An 18668-nucleotide genomic window follows, 5' to 3' on the forward strand; every position below is an offset into this window, starting at 1 on the left:
ATTGCCCAAGAAAAAGAGGACAAAACAACGGAAACAACAGCAGTTGCAAGTGGAGGTAGACGCCAATAAGATCGAGACCAAGAGCACTGAAGAGCTGAGGAATAAAACATCAAGCCCATCCACCAATGAACCCATTGCCATCTCTCCTAACAGCCGTGAAGCCTCAGGCGCATCCATGTGTTCTGATAAGTCAAAGCAACCATTACCATCAACGATTGCTTGCAACACTCAATCCACCAACAACAGAACTCGCATTGACCAATCAAGAGTGGATACAACACTGTCATAACAAGGTGACAAGACTATACCAGTCACATCCGAGGAGAACCATGACAAGACTATACCAATCACATCCGAGGAGAACCATGACATAATTAGAGTAAAACATCAAGAAAAACACGAAAACCCCGAGAATATAAGCAATCCTAGCATTGACCAATATTGCTCATCTAGGCTTGACCCCCCAGCTATATGCTTAAGCCTAGAAAAACTCCTAGAACCTTGCAGGAGATATCAACTGAGCAAGCCCTCATTGAATATAGAAGTGTCGCAGAATGCTTAACTGAGTTGGACGTTAAACTCAAAGTATTCGCACGTGTCTACGTCCTTGCAAATATGGGTGCATTCCCTAAGGAGCAGCTTGATGAATACTTGTCATTTCCCCTATCCTGGGAAGAGCAAGAATATCTTAACGAGCACTATGACAGGCTCCTGCATGAACGCATGCAACTCATCTCTGACGAGGAAGCTGACAAACTACGCTTAATTGTAACATTCAATGATGTGCTCTGCCAACCAAATCTCTTAGAGATAGAGTAACTAAAGCGACAATCAGAGGATTGAAGTCAATTTGAAAAACGTTGGTTTGAAAACCGAGTGACAATGGCCGAGCTGGGAGCCCAAATTATGACAGTCTCAGAGGAGCAATTGGCCAAATGGCGGTCTCAAAGAGACCCAACCTATGTGGCGCCGACTTCCTTTCGAGTACCGACTACCATTCGGGATATGGACTTAGCCGAAACTAGCCAAGAAAACTCTCTGGCTGATAAGGTTACCATTGAGGAGAAGTTACATGTTGCCAATAGACTCGGACAAGGTACCATGCTACTCGATGTTGCAAAATATCTATTGTTATTAAGTGCCACGAGTATTGGATGCGTATGCCACACTCTAGTACAATCCTGAGTTCTACAATTGGTTTTTATCCTCACGAAGTGACATGGATTTGTAAATATGTACATAAATAAACAATGAGTTTTATGACCTTATATAGATAATATCAACACACACAAGCAATGATAGTCAAGCACAAGGAGAAGAGTTGGGTTTGACATGCTGAGTAGCTCAGGTTCTCCTCTCACCACACATCTAGAAGTCATGTGACCATTCCCGCCTCCAGGTGGAGGACATGCAACCCTCATTGCCGCCATAGGAAGCCCTCACCAACATCTCTGATGGCGTAGACAAGGCACCGTCCACTTCTATACACCTTTTCCCTTTTCGGTCTATCCTTCAGAGGACGAGCCCTCCTCCACTCCATGACAACCAATCCACGCAACTTAGCATAAGCCAAGATCTACTAATGGCTGGAATACGCTCCAAAATCCAGGCAGGATGAACATCATCACGAGGGCCGTCCCTCTACAACAAACACTACATGTCTCACTTCGCCCCTCCTTCTCATATGCGCTTGATAATCCACTGTTTAATCCCTTTCAAGCAAATAACTCTGTTCTGTCGCAAAGCCTAACCTTGATTCACATTTTGCAAATTTTCCCACAGTAGCCGTCATGGAGCACACAATTCAGCTGGCACGCAAGGAAGCTCTCCTCCGTAGAAGGGAGCATAAGGCACAAGCACCTCCACCAGAGCGATATGTGCCTACCCTTAAAAGGTACACACTAAAAAGAGGCCCTAAGCGACACCGCCTCCCGGACGCAGGCCAGGAGAACAAAGGCTCAAGGGCATGCTCGAGGGGTGGCAACCCCGACTGTACAGGCCCTCACCAAACACTCCGGCACAGGGTACTCCAGAGAGGAGAAGGCAACTAGAAACAAGATGGAATTTGATGAACTATTTAAAAGCATTCTTGAAACAACTGCAGCTAGGTACTATACCATTCGGGTCCCGACCAATATCTTCCCCACCATGGCATGTCTTTAACAAGCACCGATGATATGCATCGCAGCCAACACCATAGGATTTTGATAAAGTAATATCTTTTTGTGTTGCATCTGTTCATTATAATTAATGCATGTGACTTGCATATACTCTCACGAAGTGTCAAGTAGATATGCAGGACAACACAGGTCTTTGTACGAAAGTGTTCAATGCCCAAGTCATCGCAAGACCACCAACCTCACAAAGAGCCATGACGAAGCCACACCGCCGAAAGCAAAAATCACCCTTGCCGATCGCCCACATCGCATGGCCCAAAGCATGATCAGTGGCCACTTTCTCTTTCTGGGTCAAACTCTACACCTGGCATGGCACTTACGGTAGCTGTTACCTCAATTGTATCAACATCGCACGTTACAAAGAGATTTTGCAAAATCTCCAGTGTATTTTCCCATCTCAACAACTGTTTCTCTAGCAACGAGGCTGGGACACAATCATCGCTGTAATATCTAGTTTCGCAGCCTTTGAATCTCGACATTTCCCGATCCAATTGAAAAGGCTAATAGCCTCAACGTATTGCAATGGTTGAACTCATGTTATTCTTTTTTTTTTTAAGAAAAAAAATTGGAAAAAAAACGCTCACAATCACCGCACGACACCTAGGGGTCCCCAAATTAGGTACGCCCAATGACCTTGGTCGACTAGCTCTGTCCCTAGTCTCCTAGCCCTCTACACATCCCCCATAATTGTTCAGGGCACATCAAGGATAGGACATACCTAGGGAGCTTGTCTCGCCTATGGTTAGCCCTGTCACCCTGACCCATTTGCACGATTCTTTTTTGCACTCCGCCTTAATATCATTGCCATCGATCGTGGTAAGCACCGCACGAATGGCCATGATAAGTACACCCTACTCGTCAAGCAAGCCCAGTAGCTACTAGCTACCAAAAGTTCAAATCAATGTATTCAATTATGCTACATCGTGTTGTCACAACGCAAAGGATGTCTCATACACTTTCATGTGTACTTCTCCTCAAGATGGACAACTTTGCTTCATCCACACATTGTTACGAGGAACCAGACCCACGGTCTTCTAACTACGTAATATCTAAGTATACACGAGCACTCACATAATATCTACACAAAAATATATACACAGTCTGGATTCTCAAGTGTAGGACAATACTCTCAGCTTGCTTAGAGTTCGACCTATCTCCCAAACTAATCGAACTACGTCTTGTGCACGATAAAAAGACTAGCGTTATCCCGAGGGAGAGACCACATATCAGAGGTTTTCAATTGCAGGTATTGAAGACTCCAACGAAAATGTCATTCGCTCTTCATAGACACTCAATCCTGAATTCTTATCCTTTATCATCTTGCAAGCCCGCCAAGAATCGTCATGTGCAGAATCCCCAAAAACCAATACATGTGCCAACCATTAGTGCAATCCCCAACAAAAAACAGCCCTATCACCAACTATAACAACCCTACCACCAGCCACCCATGCCAACAACGTGCCCCCAACGACCTTCCTCCGCACCACCACCAACACGCCTCCACGGAAACCACAGATGTCCCACATCTTCGGTGCATGTCAAAACCTGCTACCTACGACGGTGAGTGCCATGGGTCTGGTACTCGTCTAGGAGGGGGGTAATGTTAACCCTTAAACGAACAAAGATGGAAAATACGGAAAATCTGAAGCAAAAGACAAGGCTAAGGCAAAACCGAAACGGAAGGTGAAGGCATGCCAAGAAGAATCCGAAAATGCAAGAAGTACAGAAAAGTCCTAAATCAAGGAGAAAGGCGCAGAAGAGAAGCGCAAGTTAATACTCGTGTAAAAGAGCGTAAGGCACACCAGGATTTATTTTAAAGAGCGTTGGGCTCTCACTCGTACAAATTGTAAAGGTAGATGAGCGGTAGGGAGAAAGCTAGGAAGATAGAAGGACAATGGGAAAAAGGGTCTAGGCCATGGCCGGCCATGTAAAAAAGGGAATAAGGGGATGACCGCCCAAAAGGGATTTAGGGTTTTGTATATAAAGTTAAAAAGTGAATGAAAAGCTCATTCTTGTGTGTGGTCAAAAGTGGCTCTCTTCTTCTTCTTCTTCTTCTTCTTCTTCTTCTTGCTAGCTTGAGCTTGTGCTTGAGAGATAGTGTGTGAGTGTGAGAGAGTGAGTGTGTAAGGGTAAGGGACTGGGGAGGAGAAGCTCTCCATCTCCTCCTCTCTTCTTCTCTTCTCTTCTCTTGCTCTTGCTCGCGGCAATAGAGCTTGGAGCGTGGAGCTTGAGGATGGAGCTTGCTTGAAGCTTGCACTTGGATCGTGGAGCTACAGAAGTGCGCGAGAGAGTAGGTAACTTGATCGGCATGGAGGTAAGCTCACTACACCCGTAGATATGGATGGTGTGTCGGCTATGTGAGAGGTAGCCATTAGTGCTCGGCTTGGAACGCTTAAAGCAATAAGCGGTCCATGAGTCTTGGCGGTTGAGCGAAAGCTTCCACTACAATTTATAATGTTAACCCTCAAACGAACAAGGTGAAAAAGCCGGAAAATCTAAAGTAGAAGACAAGGCCAAGGCAAAAGTGAAACAGAAGACGAAGGCATGCCAAGAAGAATGTGGAAACATAAGAAGTGCAGAAAAGTCCTAAAGCAAGGAGAAAGGTGCACAAGAAAAAGTGCAAGTCAATACTTTTGTAAAAAAGGCGCAGAGCGTACCATGGTTTATTTTAAGAGTCTCGGACTCTCACCTGTGCAATTTGTAAAGGTAAATGGGCGGTAAGAAGGAAGCTAGGAAGATAGGAGGACAATGGAAAAAAGGGTCTAGGCCACGGCCGGCCATGTAAAAAAGGGGATAAGGGGATGACCGCCCAAAAGGGATTTAGGGTTTTGTATATAAAGTTGAAAAGTAAATGAGAAGCTCATTCTTCTGTGTGGTCAAAAGTGACTATTCTCATTCTCTTCTTCTTCTTCTTCTTCTTCTTCTTCTTCTTCTTGCTAGCTTGAGCTTGTGCTTGAGAGAGGGAGTGTGAGAGTGTGAGGGAGTGAGTGTGTGAGGGTGAGGGACCGGGGAGGAGAAGCTCTCCATCTCCTCCTCTCTTCTTCTCTTCTCTTCTCTTCTCTTCTCTTCTCTTCTCTTGCTCGTGGCAATGGAGCTTGGAGCGTGGAGCTTGAGGATGGAGCTTGCTTGAAGCTTGCACTTGGATCATGGAGCTACCGAAGTGCATGGGAGGAGGTAACTTGATCGGCATAGAGGTAAACTCACTACATCCGTAGATATGGATGGCCCGTCGGCTATGTGAGAGGTAGCCATTAGTACTCGGCTTGGAACACTTGAAGTAATAAGCGGTCTGTGGGTCTTGGCAGTTGAGCGAGAGCTCCCACTACAGGGGTAATCACTTGGGCTCCTTTGGTAAGATAATCATCGCCTCTGTAGTCCTAGTAAGCCACTGGGTCACCAACGTGCACCCTTTGTCCGATGCCCTGGCTGCTTTGGGGTAGGACGCCTTGGGGTAAATTAAAATTTAGACTTGCCTTCTTATCTATCCCTATTTTGGACCTGAGAGGGGGTGTTGTGCTAAGAAATGCACTTAGTCACTTAAACATCCCTAAAACATGCTTATTTTAGGCTTATTCTAGCCAAAACCCTAAAATGGGAAGCGGATCGTGAGAGTTAAGTGGGAGAGAATCTAGAACCCTAATTTTCTATAAATTGGCAGTCAGCTCTCCACTCTTCCCTCAATCTCGTTTTTGCAAATTTCAAGTGTTTCAGCTTGCTGCCCACATCCCATTCGCAGAGGATATCTCAATCGAATCTGTCCATTGCTGTCTCCATCAGTTGGCGCCTGGTTTCCAGCCCTCTTCACGCAATTTGGAGCTGATTTCAGTCAAGCAACTACTGTTCCTATGCAGACCTGCTGTCGTGCAGCCTGCCACATCATCATAGTCCTGCTGCCTACATTTTCAGCTTTCTCTCTCCTGCAAGCTGTCCTGCCTGCGTTTTCAGTATTTCTCTCTCCTGCTGGCTGTCCTACCTGCGTTTTTAGTCTTTCTCTCACCTGTTGCCTACGTTTTTAGTATTTCTTTATCCTACATGCTGTCCTACCTGCGTTTTTAGTCTTTCTCTCACCTGCTGCCTGCAGTTTTGGTCTTTCTCTCTCTCTCCAGCTCATTACCCCTGCCCTGATCCTTGAGATACAGGAGTTCGAGGTTCAGTATTCATTCACTGCATAGTGTGTTTGCTACATGAGTATCGTATTATTCAGTAGTTATATCACTTCATTTATTCACTGTGTTCATTGTCTTTGAGTTACCCTAACCCTAACTATGTTCTTTTATCAGTCTGTGCTTTGTCGTACGGTTTCTGTTTATGTTTGTGCTAGGGTATTTCTTAACACAACACGTCCCCAATTGGAAGACCCCCAATAAGCAACCTTCATAGGAACACTACCCTGATAAGGAATCTTTGACTTCCAAAGTTGGATGAATCTTCTTGCCACTTCCTTTTGCTTTCTCGAATATGCCATAATTTATTAGCCTTTCCAATGACCCATCTCTTAGCCTCAACCATCTCATGATATATCTGATTAGTTGACCTTTTCTCAAAATCATCAAGAAGCACAAACATCCAATCTCGCCAGGGAGAGGATGGTTGTAAAGCAAGCAAACGAGAGAATCTCAAAAGCATGTCCTGTATGGATGACAATTTATCAGAACTACGTTCTTCCAACCCCCCCCCCCCCAACCCCAAGCAAGCAGGCCCCCAAGGGGCCTTGAACCTTCCTCCTTTACCCCCTTTCTTCTAAAGGAAGAACAAGGGGAAAACCCTATCTTTTTATACTCCATCCCTCTAAATCTCAAAGGACAACTTCTACAAAGGAGTAACTAATAGACGAGAAAATCCCTCCCTCCTTCAGCCAGTGCGCCCCCCCCCCCCCCCCAAAAAAAACGAAAGGAGAGTTTTGAAACGATTGACATTCAAAATGAAGCAAGAAGAAACACATAATTTATTTACTTGCAGTGCATTTTGCAGCTTCTTCTTTTCAACCCTGGTTAAGCCATTACTCTATCATAGAAAGCTATCCAGTGAGGCATAGTTTTTTCCATATGTTACCATGTAGCAAACACATATGGATATGGAAGTATGAAATAAGTATTGTTCACTTTTGTCCTTTTTCATCAAAACCAAGTATAGTATTCTTTTCATACTTTTCCAATACCAAATGTTTGCAAACATTTGGTACCTTTACCATATGCATATAGAAAAGACTATGCAGCAAGGTAATTATTCCATTCTCTATAAAATGAGGGTCTATCTGCTGACAAATATCACCTGTGGCGAGTCACACACCAATATCAGAATCATTGTAAAAGGAATTTGCATGATTAAGGTACCTACTCTTATTAGAAAATAAGTTTCCAAATTGGCATATGGCTCATCAAAACAAGGGATCCCAATTCCTTGCCTTTACCTACTTTGTGTTTACTAAGAAAAAACTATGACAATTGAGCATTATTACCTTCAGCACTTTTGCACGAACTTTGTCACCAGCTTTATAGTGTGCTTCCAAGTTTTTGATATAGTTATCCGATATTTCTGAGATGTGGCACAAACCAACCTATCACAAATTGAATAGTAATCAGCAACACATGTATGGTTATAGTCAAGAGCATGTGTCATATGCTTTTCAAAGAGCTGTCATACTAGACAAGCAAGTTCAGAAGTATGATCTTTACAATGGCACTGTTATCAATAGCAATAAATAGTCCAAATGATTCCACCCGCCGAACCACACCAGCTATGAAATCCCCAGTATTCATGTCATTCAGCAGTAAGGATTTTGAGTCCTTTATCCCTTCCATTGTAGATATTTTAAGTGACACGTCCACTCGGCCAGCATTTGGGTCAAGATCCACAACCCTGTGAAGAACTAGGCACTGAAAATTAGACGCACAAGGTTGGGCTGTGCTGAATTGGTACCCAGATACACTAAATTACCTTCCTTTCACAAGCTTCCCGGGAGGGAAGCAGCCAGCTGGATCCTCTATGAAGGTGTCTGATAAGTTTGATAACAGAACTCTCGCATCTATATGCCGTGAAAGGGTTATGAAGCAACCTTTCTTTGTCACATTCTTCACAAAGCCCTGCAAAATACTAAACACCATAAGAAAAATGTCTAAATCATGCTGCACCATCTATGCTTCTTCCTTCCAGGCATGGACTTCTCACCTGCACTTCCATCCCCACCCTCAGATCTTCTAGCTTCTCCAATGCTGAAACTGAATCAGACCTGCTCAAGAGCTCCCAAAGAAGAGAAGAGGCGAGATCAGCAGTTGCCATCAGAATAACAGTCAAACTCTTTCATCCTCCAGACAGCATTTATGAGTTTGCTGTAAACCGCAAAATGAAAACGGAGCATTTCCCAGGAATTCTATCGAATAAACGAGTACAAAGCTTTCACAGCAAACGATGAGTTTTCGACACTGATTTATTGTATGCCTATCACATTCCACTGACAGACAGTGGTCATGCTTCTATATTTTAAAATCCAGCCATCTTATAAAGTAAAGGTTGTATTTGTCTGCTATATAGATTTTACAACGTCATAGCTTATATTTGTCTGGTTTATCAATCTCAATCACAGTCAAGCATTAATCATTTTTATGGATCCTTCAAACATAGGCGCCCATTCAAGACATTCAGGCTGGATTGTACACTATCAACTTTTCGGGCCGGATTGTACACTATCAACTTTTCTACAGACTGTCATTTCTCAATTGGTACTAACTGAAGGAACAACCACTGTTTTAAACTCATAATCTAGAAACCATAAACTCAATAAGAGTCTGCTTATAGAACTCTGTGACTGGAAGTGCAGATATGGTCACTTTAAAACCAAGTAGTCAAATGCTTTGCAACACATCCAATGCTTTGCCAAGAAAACCAACTACTCAGACCACCTTACCTTGAAAATCTATAGAATTCCCACACTGGTCAATCACTACCCAGCTTCCACAATTCAAAATCGACTTCTTGTACTCTCCCATGCCAAAAGCCATGTACAACAACACTAATTGTATGAAGGCTCTGTACTCAGCAGTTTTGGAAGTCTCAAAGCTAAGTATTTCAAGTGATGACATATAATGGCACTTTAAATTTTGCCTACTCTATTACCCCCCTGGTTGTGGATTTGCAAAGAGTGAGAGCTGCACTTCTGTCTATAGCAAAACGCTTCTATTTAGGTAAGTGAGAACCTGATACAATCATTTCATTTACAGGCTGCCCTTCTACCTCTCCTGAACTGATTCTGTTGGAGATCCTATCAACATCGTCAGAAAACTGTGTTGAAATCTGAGTCCTATCATTTCTAGTGGATGGAAAACTAAGCTTGATTTTTTTAGATGATCCTTCCAAGGTAGCCACCCCAGGAATCAGTTTGATGCATAGTAACAGGATATGACCAACATGGACTTCAGGACATGGGAAAGGATGATTTTGGGTTGCTTGGTGGGACATCCCCTACCCAGTCCCCACTCCCTGTCTTCAGGGCAAGACACTCGGCAGGCAAAAGTGATGATGGACATTTTGGGGCCTGCATTGGCTTTTTGGCCTGTTTGAGGTCAGTTTTTAGCCAATTATTTCCCTGCTATAAGCCATTTTTCTATTATTTCTCACCCATTTTCTGTGTTTCTTATGGGCCGCCTCTCCAACCTTGGCCAAGCAAGTAGTAGTCTGTAACCTCCCTGCTCACATCAGCAGTGCAAGACTACTACCTCAGCCCTTGCAACTCAACCTTGCACCACAGCCTATCTTGAGCCAAGTTCAGCCACACTCTCGGCCCATCCTCATATACATTGTAAGTGTATATTGAATGTTTCTTATGCTGTACCACCTCAGTCCCCATCTCCTGGGTTTACCTAAATCACATCCCCATCCCATGTTTCTATCAATTGGCCATTGAAACTCTCATTTGCCTTATAGACATGTGCGTCAATCCCTTCAATCCTCTGGCAATCCAGTGAGTGTTTCAGATCATCCCCCATGTATGAATCCATTCAAAGTCTCCAGTTTGCCACTAGTTTCACGTGCTCAATGATACTGCCAAGTGAAGGACGTCACTGTGAAAGCTATAATCTATCTTTGACTTGCAAAACAGAAAATGAACGTGCAAAAATAACAGCAAATTTCGGAAAGTGATACTGTTATCAAGAAAAAGTTAATAAAACATGTTGAATGATCTTTGTTTAACTTCTAGGCTCTCACCTTGTCAGATTGGAATTCTGACTAAGTTTTCCATTGATTTGAGATTGAAGAACAGAGCTTCTTAAAGACAGGTCAATTTCGAAGGTTCCAGTAGGACTTTTTACTGCATCTAACACAAAACACTGGACGAACTGTCCCTCCTGAAAGGCTTCAGTCGGCCTGTCTCTCCAAGCATCGGATAGATCAGTAATGTGCACTCTTCCAAACAGACGTGGACCAAGCTGGACTTTCAATCCACCAGATCCTGGTAGCACCTTTGATACTCTTCCCCCAACTATATCACCCTTTTTCATGTCAATTCCATCATCCCTCTGCTCCACTGAAGCACTACTTGAGCTTGTCTCCAAACCACGCAAAGACAGATCTAGAGCCCCTTTCACATGGTCAATTTTCATCACTCTACATTTTACACCTTGTCCAATCTGGAAATGGTTTGTAAAGTTTTGCAACTGAACTGGGTCGTCAGAAGAGTCCAGCACAAAAAGACGGCCTTTGATGCTAGGAGAAAGAGTCAACCATGCCCAGTCATTTAATATCTCTTTTACATAAGCCATCACAATCTGTCCAACATGCAATGCTGCAAATGTGGACACCCTGGATGATTTCAACGCTGCATGGACACTTTCAGAACCTGTATAGGTATGCACATAAAATGGGCACAGAGTGATTCAGTAAATAAATTATTGTTTCCTTCTCAATGCTTTAACTAAACAACTGCAGCTTACAACAGACCAAAACAACACCTTGTAGCTCAGATGGTTTCAGTGTCAAGTCAAAAAGAAGAGTCTTTTTTCCATCATCAGTTGATTTTAGTTTCCCCAGAACTTTTGCAGTGATAGATTGCCCAACCATATACTTGTCTAATGGATTTTCACCTGCACAGTCATCCTCTGCCTGAAAATTACAAACAAACCACATTTTATGATAGTCCAAATTTCATTCCATGTATAGGGATAGAATCTGTAGTAAAACCATACAGGTCTGTTTTAAACAAGTTCTCATATTCAGAGTCGATGTAAAAGACACAAACTCCAAGGTAGTTCACTGAATCAACCATACGAGGTGACAGCAGAAATGGTTCAGTAACACTAGTGTCCTGTGTATGAACTACAAAAGACCTAAAGGCTTGTGGTAAAAACCTAAACATGTTAGGCTCTCCATAATTGCAAACTTTGGCCAGGTAACCAGATTGGTTTTACAAACTTTGAATGAGCAAACTTTTAAGAAACTAAAGCTGTTGCTATTTATAATACTCCTTAAAAGGAGTCCAATCTCCATAACAATTTGGGAAGAGCGTACTTAAGGAAGCAACATGTTTAGTAGCCAGAAATCATGCAAGTCATACTTAAGCCACTCAAATCCTAGAGACTTCAGTTTGCTACTAGACCTGGGTTGCATCTATCTTGATGGAGTTTATGATGCCCTGTATGTTACTCATTTAGTGATCTGTCTATGCTATTATGGAAAATCTTCCAGGGCTACCAGGAAGCTTCTTACTTCATACAGCACTTTTAGTTGACTAACATTTCCAGTATATAACACACAAAAATTTCAAGACAAAGTTTTTGACAAAAATTATTTTATTGGGACCTATATGAATACACACACTTGTTTAAGTCAAACATATTTTTCAGAAAAATGAAACCTCTTTATGGGAACAGATATCGCATGGATTCACATATTGACAAAGGAAACCAATTGTATCCTCTACTGCATTGTAGATATCATACCTCTGTTATATGCACTCGGCCAAGTAAGCCCTTGCCAAATTTCACCCGTATTTCCATTGGCTGTACTGAAACTACCTGCAAAAAGAGTATGTTTTTGCTATTTCTCTAAGTTAGGTAAACTTAACTACAGCTGCTGTACAGACACAATGAAATTTGTAAGTTATTGTACCTCTCCTTTTATTATAGAGTCAGCCTCATATTTAGACAAGGACTTCAGGCGTTTGGGCATGCGCTTGGATGTTGGATCGCTGAAACTTGTGAGAAGCACAAGCAACCTTCCCGATGAATCTGGCAATGCTCCCACAGTTACATCAACCCTGCAGACAGCCACATTCTGGAGCACTTACTGAACATTCAGTATCAACTAGAGAAACAAACTGGAAAATGGTTATTGGAATCCCTTAGAAAAGCCTTTAAACAGCTGCTTCAAAAATGCTCAATGCTAATGATCCTAAGATAATCACCTCTGAGCAAGCGTGTATTTTTTATGAGGATCCACACGTAAATTGTAGTCATGAGCTGCAGCAAATGCAATTGCATTATCATGCTCTGGCAGTGATAAAACCTGGGGAAACCAGACTTTTAGATTGAACTTGGTTATCTGGTAAAGGCAGTCAAAGAAAATTTGTAAAATCTACATTTAGTCATATTGGATGCATCAATCAATCTCTGAACTTACCAGATATTCATCCTTGATCAGTTCAATGACAGCAGATGCTGTTTGTTGAATCTTCAGACCCGCAATACTTCTCTGAACAGATTCAAAGCCATATCAAAAAGATTTTTAAAGAAACGGTTGGAGCAGGTCAAGAGTTACCAGCATATTACAACTGATGTTTGCATTAGGAACAGTGCCCAAAGGATCTCTCAGCCAATTTAGCTTTACAAGTTACCAAGCACAAATGTGGGTTCACGGTTTTCCAGGTTTTTGCCACAAAGGACAAGCTCAGCCAGATCGATTCAAGTTTGAGTTGTAAGTAGTGCCACAGGAACAAACAAGCTTAGTTCGTAAACATAAGCTGCTCAGTACAAATCAAGTTCACAGTTTCTCCGTCTTCAAACCTCAACCTGCTTTTCAATGCTACAGAAGGAGACTATGTTTACTATTTTAAAACCATAACTATCTTTCCTAATCACCTCATTTGAAATCTAGATAACAAACATGAAGTTATTCTGAACACATGTCCCATGCCTGGTTGTGCTCCTTGTCTTTGAATGTGTTGCTTTCCTGGCTTAATCGGGACTTCTCATTTTTTAATGCACTTAAATAATGGTTACTCCAATTCTCTTGTTTAACGAGTATGAATTTTAATGAAGGATAATGATAATAATTCAATAAGGTCAAGGAATCAAAATATGTAAGGTCAAAATCATAACAGAAAGGTCAAGGATCATGTCATTGAAAGCCCGGTCATAAAGATGACCAGTCATAATAAACCTTATAAATGAAGGGCTCAAAAGACATGCTAGACATAGATTTCAATTGTTCAAGAGAAGCATGCCATGGTAAAGATACAATATACCATGAGATGAATAGTCAACAATTTCTTCTTTGTATGCAAGCCAATCAATAAGAATGGTGATATTTTATAATTCTAACAGTTTTACTTTTGCAAATACCTCTCCATAAAAAGATTCTTTGTATTTTGAATTTCTAACACCAGCTTCTTCTGGTCAGAAAAATAAATGGCCAACTATATGACTAACAGCTGGATATGGACCCATTTAGACATCATCACCTACTCGGTATGGGTTCTTAAATGCAGGCAAACAACATGTGTAAAGATGGAAATAGCAAGGGGGCCTGCTGAAAATACATGTTTCATTAAAATTGAATAGAATAACATAGAATTAACAGCAATAAGTGTCAAAAGCCGCACCTTGTGACTAGCCTTCTTTGGTACTGTACTTGAGGCTTTCTTAGAATACACAAGTTCTGGTCGAAGCGTTAGGTCCACTATCCCATCGCTCTTTACCACATCCAGTACTCGAGCAGTCACATGTTGGCCTACCACTACTTCCATGCCCACTGAGAAAATTAAAAAGATGTATCAAATCAGTGTGACAAAATCTCACTATCAGCTCAACCAAGCAACATTCGAAAGAAGCTGTGTCATAAAGAAATGGCAGAGCAAAAGCTCCTCAAACATCAAACATGGGAATATTTCTAAAGGTTGAGAAACCAAGAAAGTGTAGACACCCATGTCCTTTTCTCAGAACATTCTTTTACTGTAATCTTCTGGAGATAACTGTAGCTATTATTGTGTAGATCATAGAAATGAGTTTGAAAAAAACAGCAGCTCACATTGATGGGTTGTGACGAATCCCACGACATCCTTATGATTAGAGAAACTGATAATTACACCGTAATCTTTTATATCATCAATCTCCCCTTCCACACAAGCACCCACTTTGAAACTTCTGGCCCACTGCAGATCCAAGTTTTGTGCCTTTTTGGCCTGCAGCTCAGCAATCTGCAACAGTCCACCAAACCCTTTACAAACATGTTAGGCAATTCAATTTTCCTAGTAAACTATTCAGCATAAGAAAAACAATACCTGCTCTTCCTCTAGAAAATACCCCTGTAACAAAGTCACATCTGTGGAGAAGCATTTGGATTGCTTTAGACATACTGTGAACCTTGCAGATGCTAAATTTACCTGTTCAAGAGAAGCATTTAAACTGCTTTAGACATACTGTGAAGCTCCCAGATGGTAAATTATGTCTGTAACGGTACATCACAAGATGCCTTTATAGGAAAATTTCAAGAAATTCATTTAGGAGCACTTACAGAGGTTTTGGAAAAGGAGTACCTCTAACACCTGAGCTCGCACTGATTGACCCAGGGAGAAATGTTCAGACGCATCATACACAAAACCATCTGACACCTTCCAATTGCAAAGAACAAAAAGAAAGAGCAGAAGATGAAACATTAATTCCCAAGCATTCACTTCAAACATGAATGTAGAAAAGAAAGGTTTGTGACCACACTAAACAAAAAGGTTCTCAAGTTTGATTTTCAATGCGAAAAAAGTTTACAACAACTGAAATTACTTGTGAAATTGTGGCCAGCCCTGTGAGGCCACCTAAGAACCGCACAAAACAACCTGCGTCTGTGATGTTTGCCACATAGCCCTGTAAAGCCAGCATCAACATATATATGTTGGTGATGGATGAAAAACTTCCCTTTGAAGTAGTTTTAACTAGATAATCATGTATTCAATGACACCTGAACAACTTGATGAACACTGAGTTGTGCAATGTCAGAAGGGAGTGACTTGGCTGACATCAACGAAAACTTAGCTGTCACTATTAGTTTCTGTTCATCATGTTCTGCACATAAGCAAAAAGATTCAAGCTATAAACTTTCCCTCATGCACTTACTGTGACACAGTACACAAAAATACTTGCCTAGTACTAGTAACCGCTCAAACTTGTAGCCAGGAGAGAGAAGAGATTTTAGCTGCTCAGCATGCCCTGTCACAGTAGAAAATCAACATCTAGGCTTATGTTTCTTAAGAAAAATGAAGCAAGCCGTCAATCAGGAGCCCAAATCAAACCTGGAGTGTCTGACAGATGCTCAAATTTTATGAGGGCCTTCACCACACCAGTGGCAAGAGAGACATCCAAGATTATAGCATTGTCTGTTATCTGAGCAACTAGGCCCGATACTTCCATTCCCACTAAAACCACTTGATTTTTAAGATTTACCAGAGGATTTAATAGTGAAAACCTACAGGTGAAGGAGTCACTTTCAGAAAAAACAATCTTCCAACTTAAAATACAAAATTCATGAAACACAGTAGTGAATGATGTCAAAACTCAAAGCAGTTCATGCACAAAGCTAACTAGCACCTGTTGGGGGATAAGATAAAGCTCAATGACAGGCGCTGTGCTGCTGGATCGGCTCTGAGGACCCTACACTTCACAACTTGCCCAATTTGGAAGACTGAATCTGGTTTGACACCAGGATCAAGGCCCAATTCTGTCCTGTGTAATTACCACAAGAAGTGATAGTTCAGTCTCATTACACTTTTATAAGGTCAATCCACAACAGACCTCCAATACAATGTAACTGCACAAATTAAGTTGAGTTTCCTCCGACTGGAAATCAGGATCAAAACTGGATATCATTACTTCTCTAAATCTAGATTCAATCTCTGAACTACAAGACATTGTGTAGATGAAACTGATCTACTTCTCGAATAGCTACTGATCGAAAAACACAGAATTCAACTAGCCTGCTTAGATTAATTACACTGCCAACTTGACTACCACCAAGAAATCTTCACAGTAACCTGATCAAAGACAGCTCCAAGTTTGTTAACTACAGATGATGTGCAAATGCATGTGCTCAATCCTCGCTCTAGCAGAAAAAATGTGAAGGCTCTACTAGACAACAGCCACCATAAAATCTAGAGTCACCCATGTGGCAACTGTGTGACCTAATCAAAATATGCCATCAAAAAATAGATTTTATCACTCTGTAGATTCATGTTGCATGAGGACCTCAACATTACAGGCTGTAAACAGTCTGTTATATGTAAAAACACATGGACAACAGCTTGCAGTGAGGGAGTACGAAGTGTTTTACTGTTACCTGTGAGCAAGACCTTTCACATTGTTGTAAAAGCATACAAAGCAACCATACTCTTCAACCCCTGAAATCCACCCATGTGTTACCAGGCCTTCCACAGCATCCTCATAAGCCACAACCTGCCTTAACTTTGATTGCAACTGCAAAAGAGATAAGGCGGTTGCCCAATCAAGCAGCCATTATACAACACTAAAACATTATGAAATCAATAAAAGACATATACTGGTACCAAATTATCAATGACAATCACAGATATGGTGACTTATGAACTCATAAGATACCAAATTGTATGGATATAGACTTGTAAGTTCCTGTTTACACCATTTGCAAAAATCAATTCTCCAGTTACACCTCTGTTTCCAGTTCAGGCCCATAGAATCAAAGGGTGCTACAAATCTCAGCTTTCCATCCTCAGTGCAGAAATCAACTGGTACAACCATTCATCAAACACCTAGGAGTGAGACTCTCTCTCTCTCTCAATCCTCCAATTCACTCTTGGGTGTAAATCCAAAATTTCCATCTCCAGCACTAAGAATGGAGAGGAATTGGAAATACTAAATGTTTGCCACCTAACTAGACAATGGACTTGCAGCAGATACAGATGGTTTACAAAACTACATCAGGAACTGTTACCAAAAATTACAAGACTAAAAATGAATTTTAAGCACTGCAATCTGCCCATCTGAAGCACTTTGTATCATGTTCACAACCAATTGCTAAGACATTCTTGCTGTCTTGCTCAACTGAATAGAATTTTAGCACTAGAGCAAAGCTTCTGACCTTCAATAAGGTAACTCGGGCCCACCAATTTGAGGGAATTGATGGTATCCCAACGATGGAACCATAAAACCAGCCTCCCTCCTCAGAGAGGGTGGTAGTACCTAATGAACCACTTAATTACAGCAAGCATGAAATTCACATAAATTGAAAATGCAAATGTTACCACTTTAATGTTGGACAATGGATAGCCTGTTGGCCCCAAAACTAGCGCCCCTTGCGGTATTTCTTAAACTAGCCTCCCTCCTCAGAGAGGGTGGTAGTACCTAATGAACCACTTAATTACAGCAAGCATGAAATTCACATAAATTGAAAATGCAAATGTTACCACTTTAATGTTGGACAATGGATAGCCTGTTGGCCCCAAAACTAACGCCCCTTGCGGTATTTCTTAAACTTTTATTACAAATGGATGGAGTACAGCTAAGATCCTCGAACCTCCTCCACTAATCCAAGTGCCACTTGCTGTCAAAACTAACTAGCAAGCTCCAAACTAGTTTTCCCCTTTGTTTGCTCAAGGATTGGCCTTTACCCTACTCCTTGAAAGACCAATTCAGCCCCAAATCTAATATTGGTTGGTTGGCCTCTTGAATCTCCTTGAAATTTCTCAATTTCAACTACTAGAACTCAAGTCCTAGGCCCTCAATTTGGAGCACACATCCCGAAGTGGCTATCAAACCTTATTCTGCTGTAAATTAGGGTTTATAGCAAAGATTTTCCAGTATCTCCACCTCTAATGATTCAAACTGCTAGAAAATGCTAAGGTAGCTTAAGAGATGGCCAGGGACGAGAGAGAATGATATAGAAAGAGAAATTTCAGAGTTTAATTGAGAAATGCTGAAAAACTACTACTATCCTACTCAAAAAGCCATGGAAGTTGTCACCTATAGCTTAGGACCACCAAAAAGATAGCTACCCCCTCCTATGTGCTATTGCCTACACCAAATGGATCTTGGGCTGCTATCACCTACTCTTGGAGGGCTCCAAGCTACTGTCACCTACTATAGGAATGGCCCCTCATGGCTACAAATCATATCAGTAGTATCTCCTTACTCTCTAACAGCCTCTTTCTCTCTCACAATGGCTAGAATAGACTTCCACCAATCCCCCAAAAATGGTTTTTCCACTTGCATGGGAAATTTTTGCCAAGTGGCAGCCTTCTAATCCCATTTTTCAGCATTATCC

The 18668-nt window shown here is 41.6% G+C and overlaps 1 protein-coding gene across 1 annotated transcript in view; it reads right to left on the bottom strand.

Moving 5' to 3' along the window:
- Positions 1–18668, bottom strand: part of LOC148041276 (RIBOSOMAL RNA PROCESSING 5) — an 84134-nt gene that overhangs the window by 26444 nt on the left and 39022 nt on the right. Inside the window, exons 14-33 of the mRNA XM_087678811.1 lie at positions 16710–16846; positions 15965–16099; positions 15670–15842; positions 15521–15586; positions 15339–15442; positions 15164–15244; positions 14923–14997; positions 14668–14769; positions 14415–14583; positions 13990–14138; positions 12789–12860; positions 12574–12674; positions 12279–12426; positions 12110–12184; positions 11123–11273; positions 10380–11010; positions 8346–8406; positions 8115–8260; positions 7853–8036; positions 7636–7734 (exon numbers count right to left, since the gene is read on the bottom strand). Of these exons, the coding sequence (XP_087534937.1) occupies positions 7636–7734; positions 7853–8036; positions 8115–8260; positions 8346–8406; positions 10380–11010; positions 11123–11273; positions 12110–12184; positions 12279–12426; positions 12574–12674; positions 12789–12860; positions 13990–14138; positions 14415–14583; positions 14668–14769; positions 14923–14997; positions 15164–15244; positions 15339–15442; positions 15521–15586; positions 15670–15842; positions 15965–16099; positions 16710–16846 (2859 nt within the window). The remainder of the gene's footprint in view (positions 1–7635; positions 7735–7852; positions 8037–8114; positions 8261–8345; positions 8407–10379; positions 11011–11122; positions 11274–12109; positions 12185–12278; positions 12427–12573; positions 12675–12788; positions 12861–13989; positions 14139–14414; positions 14584–14667; positions 14770–14922; positions 14998–15163; positions 15245–15338; positions 15443–15520; positions 15587–15669; positions 15843–15964; positions 16100–16709; positions 16847–18668) is intronic.

Source organism: Lygodium microphyllum, chromosome 1, assembly GCF_053477565.2.
Source record: "Lygodium microphyllum isolate KBCC chromosome 1, Lygodium_microphyllum_v1.1.10, whole genome shotgun sequence".
Classification (NCBI taxonomy): Eukaryota; Viridiplantae; Streptophyta; class Polypodiopsida; order Schizaeales; family Lygodiaceae; genus Lygodium; species Lygodium microphyllum.